This window comes from Microchirus variegatus, assembly GCF_963457635.1.
Source record: "Microchirus variegatus genome assembly, chromosome: 7".
In the NCBI taxonomy this organism is placed as follows: domain Eukaryota; kingdom Metazoa; phylum Chordata; class Actinopteri; order Pleuronectiformes; family Soleidae; genus Microchirus; species Microchirus variegatus.
In genome coordinates, this window is record NC_139808.1 from 6,703,236 (window position 1) to 6,718,002 (window position 14,767).

General features: G+C 40.6%; 2 protein-coding genes across 2 annotated transcripts; both read left to right on the forward strand.

The window, feature by feature from the left end:
- Window positions 1-212: 212 nt before the first annotated feature.
- On the forward strand, window positions 213-3,250 carry pxmp4 (peroxisomal membrane protein 4). Its single transcript, XM_083893000.1, has 4 exons — window positions 213-345; window positions 1,106-1,168; window positions 1,261-1,459; window positions 1,539-3,250. Exons 1-4 carry the CDS (start codon window positions 233-235, stop codon window positions 1,806-1,808), a joined length of 645 nt encoding a protein of 214 aa, XP_083749126.1. The 5' UTR covers window positions 213-232; the 3' UTR covers window positions 1,809-3,250.
- Window positions 3,251-6,968: 3,718 nt separating this feature from the next.
- On the forward strand, window positions 6,969-13,720 carry tgm5l (transglutaminase 5, like; the record flags this gene model as incomplete). The annotated part of the gene is made up of 14 exons (XM_083892620.1): window positions 6,969-6,975; window positions 7,082-7,264; window positions 7,352-7,585; window positions 7,752-7,870; window positions 8,620-8,748; window positions 9,317-9,494; window positions 9,634-9,769; window positions 9,861-9,964; window positions 10,054-10,293; window positions 10,391-10,453; window positions 10,545-10,757; window positions 10,853-11,010; window positions 11,771-11,907; window positions 13,256-13,720. The coding sequence occupies 14 exons, from the start codon at window positions 6,969-6,971 to the stop codon at window positions 13,407-13,409; spliced, it is 2,055 nt and encodes a 684-aa protein (XP_083748746.1). The 3' UTR covers window positions 13,410-13,720.
- Between the last annotated feature and the right edge of the window lie 1,047 nt (window positions 13,721-14,767).

The following is a 14,767-nucleotide window of genomic DNA, read 5'->3' on the forward strand; positions in this document are numbered from 1 at the left end:
TTGTTATAGGTTATGCTTTCTCACCGGGTCAAAACTTATATATTGTTTCCCTATTTATTTTTTAAGAATACATTTGAATTTAAAAACATTACATTTTTATATAATATTTGGTTGGTACATGAAAACAAATATGGTAGGAACCAATCCTGCGGCGGCGCAGGGGGGCGAACTTTCGCTGTGACACATCGCTGTGTGTTTTGTGTTCGCCGACCTACTTGGACTGAGTGAAGCCATGGCAGCTCCTGACTTGCTGAAAACTCTTCTCTTCACCATCAATAATCTGCTGCAGAAGGAGAAACACAAAGCGGCGCTGGCGGTTTTGAAAGGATTCAGAAACGGCGTCGTGTGAGTGAACAAAAATGTCATAAACAAACAAGACGACGAGTGAATGTGTAGCACTGTTTACCTGTCAAGCAACACTCATACTGCTACTGTTGCTGCATTAGTAACTTGCTATACAGCAGGTTTAGCTAGACCGAAGGGTGATATTATGATAAAGTGCACTTTTGTTGCTCAGCAGTGATTATTATGTTCAGTCTTATTCAATTAATAATACATGCATTTTGTAGTGTTAGTTATTATGTTTATAGCTTGACTGTGGACCTGCCACATCAAGTTCAAGGTCTCACTTTATTGTCATTCTCCTTGTTTGAAACTTGAAGAACATTATTTGTTACTCCTAAATACTTAACCCAATAGTTTGCATAATAAATACTAAATTAAACTCAGTTAAACACAGTAGTTTCACTGATCAGCATAGTTTTTGTTGTTGTTTTTTAAAAAGCTAACCAACTGAGTTCATTAGCCTCAACTTCAGGGAAGAAACTGCTCCTTTAGCCCCTTTGATTAAGGCAGCACATCCTTCTACAGTTTGTTCACTGGTTGGGTGAAGTCTTGACGCTCTGCTTCTGCACCTGTTGATTTTTTGACTCACAGCAGTCACCAAACCAGACAATAAGAGCCTCTTGTTGCTGTGTGGTGTATGTAAATATTGTATTTGCATTGTCCATGCACTAGAGTGGATTTCCTTCAATATACCGATTGAATATAAGCGTTTATAGATTAGTCCTTGTTTTGCTGACATTACAGTTTGTATATTTCTCAGATATGGGGCTAAAATCAGAGCACCACACGCCTTGGTGATGACATTTCTCTTCAGAAGTGGCAGGTGAGAATGCAATAAGAATTTACTCTGTTTTTTTATGGCGGCATGCAATTTCCCGCTGACTTATGCATGTGTTCTTCTTTCCCCCATGACAGTTTGAAGGACAAGCTTAGAGCCATTCTGAAGGCGACTTACACCCATTCCCGCAACCTGGCTTACTTTGTGTTCACATATAAAGGACTGCAGGCCTTGCAGCAGAAGATGCAGGGAAAGAGTTTGCAGTCTCACTCCTTCCTAGCTGCCTGTGTTGGTGGATATTTAGTGTTCGGCGATAACAACAGCATCAATAGCCAGGTAACCCCCCAAAAAAATGCACTTAAGTTTGAATATGTTCTATGTCCTTACTCATTTATCTTTATCTCTTTTGCCTTAGATCAACATGTACCTGCTGTCCAGGATCCTGTTTGCTCTGTCTAAACTGGCCGTAGAGAAAGGATTTATCCCCCGGCCTAAACACGACCCTTTCCCGCTCTTCGCCACCCTTGTGTGGGGCATCGTTCTGTGGTTGTTTGAGTATTACCCACACACCCTGCAGCCCTCACTACAGTCCTCCATGAACTACCTCTACCACGACAGCAACGTGTGGCACGACATAACGGACTTCCTTGTTTATAACAAGCCAAGGACTCCTGCTCCTAACTGAAGTATTTACTCTAGGGTAGTACAATAATAAATTAATATATGTGATGTTGTATTTTTAAAAAAGAAAGAAAGAGTAAAACTAGAAATTAAGAATCAAGAATATTACTTAATTAAATTCCACTCAACAAAAATATAAACGCACAAAGAAAAACTTGTAATTATTGTTGTGTGACAAAATGGAGTAACTATCCAAAAATAACAATACAACTTTATCAATAAAGTGGCTTTAATTTGTGAGCATTAGGATCAATTTCAAAACAAAAGTCCTGGAGTAATGGCAGGAAGAACACAAAGGGGGTCGATGATCCAGGTTCACAAACTTCAATAAAGTGTGTGTTATTCGTTTGAGCAAAACTAATCATTCCATAAACAAATGCATCAAGAATCTGAGCAAATGTCATGACATTCTCTTTTTGTTCACCATATCAAGTTTGTGCGTTTATATTTTTGTTGAGTATAATTAAGTGGTGGTTTGTGCTGTTATTTAGGATAAAAAAAAAGGCCCCTACCTGAAGATCTTATGGTTTTTGATGGTTTGCAGGACAGAAGCATGTAAAAGGATCTAAAACAAGAGTTTCTCGAGTGTTTCCCTGCTCAAACACACCTGATTCAAATGATCAGCTCGTCAGTGAGCTTCTGCTGAAGCCTGATAACGACACATTTATTTGAATCAGGTGTGTTGGAGCAGGGAAACGCCTAAAACATGCAGGACAGTCGCTCTCCAGGACCAGGAGTGAGAAACCCTGATCTAAAAATCTATTAATGCAGCAGAGATGATGAACTCAGGGGCGGAGAGTTTAAGGACTCATCATCATCATCGTTTCTGAAAGAGACAGCAGTAACTTCTGCTTCAAAATTCACACTAACACTAGGTATATACATACTTTAAGAACAAAATAAAGTTTTTAGCGAGTCAGGCTGCACAGATGGGTCCATTGTTAGTGTGTTTATGTTGAGGAGGAATTCAATGGAGCAAATATGGAACTATGTTTATGACTATGGAAACAGGAAGTAAGATCTTAAGAAATCAAATAAAGAGCAGTATTAACATTGACCAGATCAGAGGACGTGTTCACAATGCATTTAACCTCCTCATTCAAACCTGTACTTTCTGAATGGGGACTTAAACTCGTATAATGTGTCTTAGTTTTAGATTTAGAGCGATTGTCGTCGAGGAAATACATGACGCTCTTCTCATGGTAGAACGTTGCAATACAAGAGTCAGTCCTGCAGAAGTGAGAAGTGTCTCCGTATCGGTCTGAGAGGTAGCTCTGATGTTTTTTTCTTCCAGAATTAAAATGTGTTATCACTTTATTACCAGTATGAACAATACCCCAGGGTTTTTGAATGTTGGCTTTAAATTATTGTTTGATTATATAGCTTGAAGTACTGTAGTAAAATGTTGCGATTCAACTCTTTGACACTGAAAAGTTATCCGCTAAGGAAAATACACCAGCATCATGTCAAACTGCAAATTCCAATGTTGTTACTTGATGATTTCCCTTTGTTTGATTGTGCTGATCAAGTTTATCAATAAATGAAGATGTGACAGAATAGAAAGCAAAAAACATTTTATACAATCTGTTGTCGACGTGCAGGGACATTTGGTTACATAATGAAAACAACTGCATTCTTTTGTATAATTATGTACCAACACAATAGCAGCTTTTTCATTTGCATGAAACACCGTCCTGCAGAGCAGCAGAAGGCGACAAAGATTATTCATTGTTGTGGTTTAGCCTGTGACTCACATGTACCGCGTGCACCTTAAATAGCCGAGGACATGGCCTCACTCCTCAGGAATCTTCAGTTAGACGAGACATCAAACTACTCCCTGCTGCACCTCTGCAAGAGTTCACTTTGCTCATGTGCAAAGGGATTAAGTTGGTCTAAAAGGTGCATGGTGTGATTTATATCCTAATTTTTCAATAACACCTAAATAGATGTTTTAGTCATGTTTTAGTCATGCATCTCAGCTGTCGCTTATTCCTGTTTAATGCATCAGGGAGTCTGATGGAGTCGATGCACGCACGGCACATGTCTGAACACGTGTGGTTTATGTAACCTCATTTAAAAAAAACAAAAAAACAAAAACATGTACGTGATTCCTCCATGTAGTTTGACTACATTTTTAATTGGGAGTAGTGGAAAGATATGAATTGCATTTACTTAATATTGCTGTCAGTTTTATTTCATACACATTTGTGTGAGGGCACTAAATCGTCTGTCTCTGTGAGAGTTGGTGGGAGAATCAACTCACTACAATCAGGTGTGTGTGTGTCAGGGTATCCACGAGGTCTTAAAAAGTCTTAAATCCAATTATTTGAATTTAAGGCCTTAAAATGTCTTAAATTTTTCTAAAATCTCATATAAGGTCTAAGATACAATTTCGAAAGGTTTTTAAAAAATCTATTAAAGGTACAATGTGTAGTATTTATGGGTTTATATGACCCAAAATCCACTTTTTTATACATATTATGTGCTCCTGCATTGTCTAGTCGCTGTATAATAGTTTTTGTTTCATTTTCGTAGTGTTTCAAAAAGTCATGTTAAATAACATGACCGCGGACCGCGGTTGCATAGCCACTGTTAGCAGCGAGACGCCATGTTTCTACCGGAGCCTGTAAGGACAAACACGAGAGAACAAAACAAGCGTCTCTTTACTTGTAGAGGAAGTCCCGCCTCCTCTCTCTCCGCTTCATCTGGCATGGCCGCGGTAGCTCGCCCTCTCCCTCGCCTCACGAATCTCATCTGCTGACACGGAGAAAGACAACGAGGACGACATTTGACCAGCTGAGGATACCGTAGCGCTCAGGGAAGGGAGGGGGTGAGCAGAGCAGCAGGTCTTTGTTGTAATATCAGCCTCTCCTCTAGATGGCACTATAAACTACTTATTTCCCCTTTAATGTTACATTTATTTAAAACGTGCATTAACTTCAGTCTCGCTTTGAAATGTTTCTATTTTTGAGGATGCGATAACATAACTACAACACGGAACTAAAGTAGGCCACCTGTGCTGCCTGGTTAGAATTTATCGAGCACCACTAGCTAGTGTGCGCCATGGTGTGTTATAGCTTAGCATAGCAGCGGAGCAAACTTAATGAAAGCCCACAGCTAAGCCGAATTCAAAGTTCAACGATTTGTGGCTCCAAATTTCCTTAATGTGTTTTGTACGTTTTTGCCAGTATGGATTTGAAATGGGTCTTAAATTGTATTCATTATGGTTTTAAAAAAAGTCTTTTTTTGACACGCTGGTGTGTGTGTGTGTGTGTGGGGGGGGGGGGCTCAATCAATGACCTGGGCTCAATCAATGATTAGCACTGATTGAGCCCAGGTGTGTGTGGTTTATAAACCAAGAGTATCTAAAGCAAAAAAAACAAACATAAAAAACACCTCTTACTTTGCTGCAACATCTGATTTCTACAATCACAATCACAATTGCAGAGTTGTTAAATAGAGGTAAAAGACTTTTTGACCCAATGGCAACAGGTCATGACATCACCCGTAAGAATCTGAACTCCGTCACCTGCAAACCAAGCTCGTATCAGGTGATACCAGCTGATAATCGCAGCCATACGTGCCAAAATACCATCATCCCGTTTTTCCTCTAAATAGGTAGAAATGACCCAAAACTAGCTAATTAACTCCTGGATAAGTAGGTTCATTTTTCATAGACTGCATCCAATAGTTGTTGGGATCCCGTATTTAAGTCTATATTGAAGTTTAAGGACTAACAAGTGGATACTTTCACACTGACATTGTCTCTCAAACAACCCTCACAGTTAAAATGGTCCATTAATCAGCAGACAGAAAACATTGTTCTTATATTTCATTCAGTGATATTCATTGATGCAACACAAAGCGTATATCACTCATTCACCAAAAATGTATTCTCTATGCCATGCACTGCACTGTACATACCTGACATAACTACTTACTGTACTGTGTGTGAACTCTCACATACACACTATTCAGCAACATTTTTCAAGCCTGCACACGTAAAAAAAAAAATAGGGTGAGTCTCATTCGACATACATGATGCACTGTAAAAAGAATTCAAGGTAATTTACTGCAATCAATTTTCCATCAACTAAAATTTCAATTTAGTTTTTAAATTATCCGAACAAAAGATTAGTTTGCCGAGCTGTTTGAAAACAAAATTTTGAGAGTTCAAACTTACAATTTTGTCTAACGAAATAATATTAGTTGATGGAACTTTTTTTAAAATTCAAGATCTTTTGTTGGGCTGTAATCTGTAAACAAAAATCCATTGCAGTAATTTGCCTTGAAAGTTTGAGTTTTCTCTACTTTTTACAGTGTGCATGCAACTAGAAGTGTTTAGTGCACCGGATTGACGTCTTGTGCATTGTTTTAAGGACAAATCTGTAGCTCTACACAGTTTATTTCATTCGTTTTTGAAGACTTCTCAGTGTTTGAATGAATTATGGAATACACAAATATACTAAATCTGGGATTAGAAACAACAGCAAATGATAAAAAAAGAGTTAAAATGATCATGATCCTTGGGTAAACCAGAGGTACAGAAGGCCTCTGAGGTCCTGTGTGTCTACAGATGCCCCAATTGAGAGAAAGTTAATTTATTCCCAATAGCAGTAATTCGAAGAACAAACTAAAAATAGCCAGGACTAGAGAAAGTGATACTTATGATTCAGCTGACCATTGTGGTTAAATTGTGGTTGCAATACTTATTCTTAGTAATTGAAATCTTATTTATCAATTTGAACTGTAAGGACTTGGATGTAGGCTGCTGACAGTCTTCATTTTTCAAATTGAATCTGGTGTTTTTAATTACATTATATGTTCTATGTCAAATCTAATTTGACTAAACCTTGCGTCACATTTTGCCTCCGCGTAAAACTTTGTTCGCCATCTCACCTCACAATCCCGTCGTGCTGGGTGAAACCGATTACTCACGCACGCAGGACCCACCTCAATCCGCCAAAGTATGTACTAGTGCACAAGGTGCAGCGTTCCACGTTCTTGTTCGCACATGGCCTGAGGTGCTTAGCAACATGCCACTCTCACCAGCAACAACGTGTGTGTGGGTGTGGCACAGGGTATATAAACCTGTGGAGGGAAACAAAAGGGACACTTTTACACTTTTACCAACTGCTACCGAGAAAGAATCAGCCACTAACAAATGGAAGGTGAGAGTTTTCTTCTTCTTTTTTTCTTTCTTTCTCTCGCTTATAGAGTGACATTTAACGTATAGTGCCACCTGACTGATACATGCATGTTCTTCCTCGCTTTCAGACTTGTCAATAAAAAATGTCAACCTGGAAAAATCCGAAAACCTGGAGCGACACAGGACAGAGGGATTCAGCAGCTCCAAGAGCCTGGTGGTGCGAAGAGGGGCCCCGTTCAGGGTCACTCTGCAGCTGCAGGGCCGACCGTTCAACCCCAAGATTGACTTTCTGAGTGTGAAAATCTTACTAGGTAGTCTACGTTTCTGTCTTCGCACGTCAACGACCCATTCGGAACCATTGTTTTTAACCTCTCGTGTTCCTCTTCTTCTCTCCTAAGGCCGCCTCTACGTTTCAATGCCAGTCTCTTTCTCCAAGAAAGTCTCTCCCACCAAGTGGACGGCGTACGTGGACTCGGAGGACCTGGATCTCCAGAATCCCTCCGTCTTCATCTCCGCTCCGGCCTCTGCCTCAGTGGGATGCTACAGGTTTCAGCTGCGCGTGTTCACTCAGGGAGGCAAGAAGAAGGTCGCTCTGGGCAGATTCACCCTGCTCTGCAATCCTTGGTGTCCTGGTATGTGAAGCCCAGAACAAAAAAAATAATCTATCGTCCCCAAACTAGAAATGAATTAGGGCTGCAGCCATGAATGCATTTTTAAATAGATACATCTGATTATATGAGCTCAATGTCAGGTTTTCTTTCGCTGTGTTTTGATTTTGATGTATTTATTTGTTTGCAGAGGATTCAGTCCACATTCCCTTTGAGGACCAGAGAGAGGAATATGTCCAGAATGACTCTGGGTTATTGTTCATGGGGACAGCGATGAACCTCGTGTCAAGACCATGGTCCTTTGATCAGGTATGGACATGATTATTAAAGTGTTATTATTATTGTTGTTATTATTATTATAGAATCTGTTGAACAGATCTTAAGCATTAAAGTAGAGTTTAACTATTTTGGTAAAAGACAGCATTTGATACACTACTGTTCAAAAGTTTGGGGTCACCTATACAATTTTGTTGTTTTTCCATTAAAAGTCACACTTTTATTCATCAAAAGAGTTGCAAAAGGAATAGAAAATATAGTCAAGACATTGACAAGATTAGAAATAATGCTTTTTATTCAAAATTATCATTTTGCCCTTTCGTCAAAGAACCAGCAAAACTGTTTTCAGCTGTGCTAACATCATTGCACAAGCGTTTTCAAGGGTTTTCTAATTATCCAATAGCCTTCTAACGCGATTAGAAAACACAATGTACCATTAGAACACTGGAAATGGGCCTCTATACACCTATGTACATATTCCATTAAAAACCAGACGTTTGCAGCCAGAATAGTCGTTTACCACATTAACAATGTATAGAGTGTATTTCTGATTCATTTAATGTTATATTCATTGAAAAAAAAGTGTTTTTCCTTTAAAAAATAAGGACATTTCTAAGTGACCCCAAACTTTTGAACGGTACCAAACTCTACCACCTCTAAACCTGACCGCACATATCTCACATCAGTCACTGGGTGCAGGTTTTTGGACGCCACTCAAATGTCGTTGAACCTATTTAATTTAATTGCATCTTGTCTTGTCTATTTTTTTCCTTCCCTCAAAGTATGAGCCCGGCGTCCTGGAGGCATGTCTGAGTCTGCTGCAGGTCAGCCCTCAGCACCAAAACAGCAGACGAGAGGACTATTTGAAACGCAACGACCCCGTCTACATCAGCCGGGTGGTGTCCGCCATGGTGAGTCAAATGTCCTTATTTCACTGAATATAGCATTAAATGAATCAGAAATACACTCTATACATTGTTAATGTGGTAAACGACTATTCTAGCTGCAAACGTCTGGTTTTTAATGGAATATGTACATAGGTGTATAGAGGCCCATTTCCAGTGTTCTAATGGTACATTGTGTTTGCTAATCGCGTTTGAAGGCTATTGGATGATTAGAAAACCCTTGAAAACCCTTTGAGGAAATTGATGAATAAAAGTGTGAGTGTTAATGGAAAAAAATATGTGCATAGGCGACCCCAAACTTTTGAACTGTAGTGTATAAATCACCGTCTGTCGTGTTCCATCTTGACAATGTTTTTTTATTTACTTTGCATGACAACCTGAGCACATAATGACTAGTTATAGCTTGACGTGCATGAACTGGGCGTACTGCCCTTTTTGTAAAGATGAAAACACCTGAGGCAAAAGTTCTGAAAAGTTGCACTGTTGCACGCAGGGACGTGGGAACCGAAGTGCATGGATAGAAAGTGACATGTTTTTTTATTTATTTTTTTCCCCTCTTTATTTAAACGTTTAGATCAACTCAGAAGACGACCGCGGAGTCCTGAAAGGGAACTGGTCGGGAGACTTCGAACAAGGAGTCAATCCCACCTTGTGGACGGGGAGCGGGGACATCCTGAGTCAGTGGGCAAAGTCTGCGTACAAACCAGTCAAGTACGGGCAGTGCTGGGTGTTTGCTGCTGTCATGTGCACAGGTGATTATACCCACCGGAATTCAAAGTGTCTGATGCGCTTTTGGCCCCGATTACTGTTTCCCGTATCATATTTTCCATTGTGGCCGTGAGCAGACGGTATTCATTAGCGGTTGTCTGTGTTCTGATTGCTTCCTTTCAGTCATGAGAGTTCTCGGCATTCCTTGCCGCGTCGTCACCAACTTCAACTCGGCTCACGACACCAACGGCAACCTGGTGCTGGAGGAATACTACAGCGACAAGGGAGAGAAGCTGAAAATCAGCAAAGACAGCTTATGGTAAATATTTTCTTATATGTCTTTCGTGGTGCATTTTAGTGACAGTTTTCACGTTTCATGCTCAGTAATGTTTGTTTTTGTTTCTTGACAGGAACTTCCATGTCTGGGTTGAATGCTGGATGACTCGTAAGGATTTAGTATCTGGGATGGATGGATGGCAGGTTCTGGACCCGACCCCTCAGAACAGGAGCGGAGGTGTGCGAACAAAACACAACACGTTTCTAATTTTTTGTTGTCGTTTTTGATCTCGTGTGTTCAAACTTTTTTTTTCTGATTCACCTCAGGCGTGTTCTGCTGCGGCCCTTCCCCAGTCAAAGCCATCAAGGAGCGCCGCATCGACCTGTTTTACGACATCCCCTTCGTTTACGCCGAGGTGAACGCCGACATTCACACCATCGTCATGAGCGAGGGCCGGGTGCTCAGCCTCAACAAGGACACGGAGAGAGTCGGGTCCCTCATCTGCACCAAAGCCGTGGCTTTCCCCAGACTTCAGAACATCACGGGAGACTACAAATACATCAAAAGTACGATCCGCGTTAGAGCTGTAGTTTTCTGACGATTCGCCCTATAATGTTCCCACCGAAAGTTGCTCACATCGTCTGTTTTCTCTTTTCAAAATAGGCCCGACTTCAACAATTTCATTGAGAAGCTCCACATTATCGGACGACTCGACGTTAAGACGAGGTACAGTGCGATTTTTTACTGTTTTAACTCAGTTATCAGATATTTAAACATGCATGATCTCACCCTGTGGATATCCTCATATTTTATTCAGCCAACACATCCAAAGGAGTGTTAGTCTTCCTGACCCTGGATAAAGCTCCAGTAGCTGGAGAGCCCGTCCTCTTCACAGTGGAAGTCATGAACAAACAGAGCGTTGCCAAGTTAATGAAGGTGAACATCAACGCTCAGGCCAAAGAATACAACCACTCCCCCTCAGACACCTTCTGGGAAACCAATGGCATCATAAAGCTCGAACCAATGGAAGGTACATCGAGTTGAAAAGTTTTCACTTCTGCTTTATCGTGGAATGATTTTGACGACAAATGTCTCACAACCTTCTTCTCGCTCTTCGTTTTTCAGTCAAGGTCGTGACCAAGCAGATCCTCCCCGCTCAGTACGAGGACGTGGTCGGAGACGACCTGATCAACCTGGCGGTCGTCCTGGAGGACATGGCCACACACCAGCGGGTTCTGGCCTCAGAGGAGTTCAATATCGCCGGCCCACAGCTCACCATAGAGGTAGATTTCCCTCACTGTTTGTCACCGATAGATTTACATTTGTTCAGGAAATTAATTGTTGTTTTTGGCTCTTCAAAATGTGTGATGTTAATATGCAGTCTCCTCGTGTGACAGCTAAGTTAAAGGTGCATTATGTAATAAATCCAAAGCAACTGACCATAAAAAAGAGACTCAGGAATAATGTTCATATAACAAACTGAACTCACCAACAACAACAGTACAGACAAAATATTTGCATAAAAAAAAAGTCTTTTGCGGACCGCAAATCATGTTAATGTTTTGAAATCATGTTTTGGCATGTGGCGCCACCTACCGCCGTCTACCAATCATTGCAGTCAGTAGAGTCTCAGCTGCTGAGCAACCACGGGGTTGCCGGTTACGTCAGAAAATGAAACCTAAAAGACCTCGGTATTTTGAATTTGAATGTAGTAACTGCTTTTGGCCACATTCTTACATATGGCGAAATCCTAACCTTTGCAGGTTTATTCAAAATAATAATATTGCCCTTCAAACGTTGCTTTCATCAAAGAACCAGCAAAACTGTTTTCAGCTGTGCTAACATACTTACACAAGGGTTTTCTAATCATCCAATAGCCTTCTAACGCGATTAGCAAACACAATGTACCATTAGAACACTGCAAATGGGCCTCTATACACCAATGTACATATTCCATTAAAAACCAGACGTTTGCAGCTAGAATAGTCGTTTACCACATTAACAATGTATAGAGTGATCACTAAAAACTAATTCCTTCTTCAGATCGCAGATGAAGACTCCGTCGTGGCCAACAAGGAGCAAACTGCCACAGTGACCTTCACCAACACGTTTTCTCACATGGTGGGCGGAGTTCTGACGGTTGCCGGAGCTGGGCTGATCCAGGGCAAGACTCAATTCAGGTAACAATGATGTTTAACATTGCGTAGGTGTTGTACATGCGATGTTGCACACACACACTCACTCACACATGCCTCAATGATTTTATAAGCAAACAACTGACTGCAAAATAAATGGGTGAAGGGATCGTCAAACAAAGGAGGAATGCCACCGTGCAGCACAAAGTGTCTCGGTGGAATGTAGGCTTGTTCGAGCCTGAGCGCTGACTGGTGCCCACGTCCTTTTGTATCCAGTCTTTTTCTTTCACTTTGACTCTTTGAGCGCACATTTGAGGACATTTCCATCCATGAAAACCATTTTTTCCCCCCACATTTTGAATTAGCTACGCAGCAGGCTTCCCTTGCCCTCCTTTGATCTGTATGCAGGTTTCCACAGCGACCATGGTAGTTGGTAGCCAAAAGTGTGGTGTGCAGGAATAGTATGCAGCAGGCCTCACAACCTCCCCCCCGTCGCTTGTCTTTTTCATCTTCATTTTAGGGCCAATGAATCCACAATGATAACCTGCAAAGCCTGTCATTGCACCACCTACTAGCAACAGGACTGTCCTGCGTGTTTTAGTTGTTTCCCTGCTCAAACACAGCTGATTCAAATGGTCGGCTCGTCAGTAAGCTCTGCTGAAGCCTGATAACGACCCGTTTATTTGAATCATGTGTGTGGGAGCAGGGAAACACCTAAAACATGCAGGATGGTGGTTGCGTTTTTGGGGCTTAAAAATGCAAAAAAACTAACCCACCCTCCAGAGTGGAAATCCCGTCTAAAGGGTTGAAAACGCAAAAGCGTGCTCTGAGCTGCTCACGCTGGCTATCCCTCCCGTACGCGCTGATGTCAGATCTATGTGTAGTACAGACAAACAACAACAAACATGTCAGATTATATCGATCAGTTGGACATTCAAGTTGCCTTAGCTGCTCCGATACCTGTCCAGGAGTCATTTCAGCAAAAGTTAAGCCGAAGTTTTGGTTTTCGACTGTGGGCTACTTTGCGCTACTAGAGAGAAGTAGAAGGAAGTTTCAACGCATGCGTGCGCTCCTGGTGTTGTTGTGTGGCAGTGCTTCACAGTGCCACCTAGCCACCTGGCATGCACACTACATCAAATTTCACACACTTTTGAGTCACCGTGTGCATGCACATTTCCACCAAGTGCGAAATAAAAAGTGGGAACGCAACGCCATTTTTTGCGGTTTGTGTTCAGATCGTTGCGTCGTGTAAAGTTGGCCTTAGCTTAGCTACCAAATTGGTCATGGACGATCGGTCCAATCCGTTTGGAACAATCACCCCAGCAAGTCGCAACAGCTTTTATGTTCTGGAATCTAATCATTTACATTATTCTCTTCTTCTCTCTTCCTGCAGGATGCTCCCACTGCGAGCAGGAGGAAAAGTGGAGCAACGCATCAAGTTCATCCCCAGCATGACGGGAACAAAGATGCTGCAGGCATGCCTGTCACTGACCAACGTCAACTCCACAATCAGAGGCTTTAAGATGGTGCGAGTCGACAGAGCTTAGATCCCCTTTATTCCTCCTTTTGCTACATTTCAGGAAAAAAAAAAATACATTTCTCATATCATTGCTTTTGTGCCTACAGAGAATTAGTTTTTATTTGTAACGACCTAAATCGCCCACAGGGTAACCAGGTGGTCATACTAGTAGAGGAACAATTAAGATTACCACCTGCTGCAGTCCTAATGCTTTTCTGTTACTGTATTTTGTGAATTTAAATGTTTTTTATAGCGTATGTGTGTGTACATATATATATATATATTAATATATTTATTTATTTGAGCCATTAAAGTCAACCTAATTACATGAAAATGTAAAAAAAACCGTGTGATTCTTGATGCAATATTGTGCTTTTTAAAAATAAAAACACATTAAACATTAAAATAAATGTACTGTCACATTTTTCTAGCAAGTCCATACATGTGGTTTGATGTTATTGCAGTTCCCTCTATGCCCAGTAGAGGGAAACCTTCCCCCAGAAAATGAAAGAAAAGGGTCACTTTGGGTCAGAACTTCCAATGAAACACAACTCGCCTTTTTCCCCACAAGGCAATTAATTTATTTTTATTAATCTATTTTCACTCTTTCAAAAACAAATCAAAAATAAAAAGCTTTATATACAAATCATCGCTAAGCCGACGAGGCAGTGTAAATCCGCACATGCACGACCATACCAGTTCATCTATATTACAGACACAGGTTATTATCAGGGAAATAAAACGAGGAGGAGAGAAAAGAAGAAGCATGATAACGTGGACACACATATACAAACCCAGAAACAAGAGTAAGAAGTTGAGCACTAGTCTATAATAATACAGTATCTTTAAGACGACATCTTGTCTGTATATTTTAACATTTTAAGAGCAGATGTTTGGTCTTTAAAGGGTCCCAAACTATATTCTATACCTCATTGTTTTGTAGAATAAATAGCTCACATTTCAATGACAAAAACAATCACTAGCCTCTTACTATGTGGAATATGTTATTGTCTATTTTATATTTAAAAAAAAAAAAAAAAACAATTTAAAAATGATAGTGAAGGCCATGCATCTTGTAACTTGTACTTAACATGGACGTTTTGGCTAGTGAAAAACAAAAGATAAGCCTTAGATTTGGTTTTCAGTGCAACATTTGTTGTGTCTATGAGATGGTCACCAATAAAACATGAGATGATCTGAATCAAAAACAAAAAAAATAACAAAACAAAAAAAACCATTTCCTGGTGTTATTTATAAAGCTTTGGTCCCTTTTTTTTTTTTTTTTTTGTTGGTCTAGTATATTTGGCTGAATGTTTATGTGTCGGAGAAACACTGCAGCCTTCGCCTCAAGGTCCTTTGACTGTGGTGAGACGCTGTGGACGCTCA

Excerpts from the sequence above, each read along its gene's own strand:
- pxmp4 (XM_083893000.1), top strand. The coding sequence starts at position 233 with ATGGCAGCTCCTGACTTGCTGAAAACTCTTCTCTTCACCATCAATAAT. Across the intron at positions 1,169-1,260 it reads TTTCTCTTCAGAAGTGGCAG|TTTGAAGGACAAGCTTAGAG; the intron begins GTGAGAATGCAA and ends CCCCCATGACAG. Across the intron at positions 1,460-1,538 it reads ACAACAGCATCAATAGCCAG|ATCAACATGTACCTGCTGTC; the intron begins GTAACCCCCCAA and ends CTTTTGCCTTAG.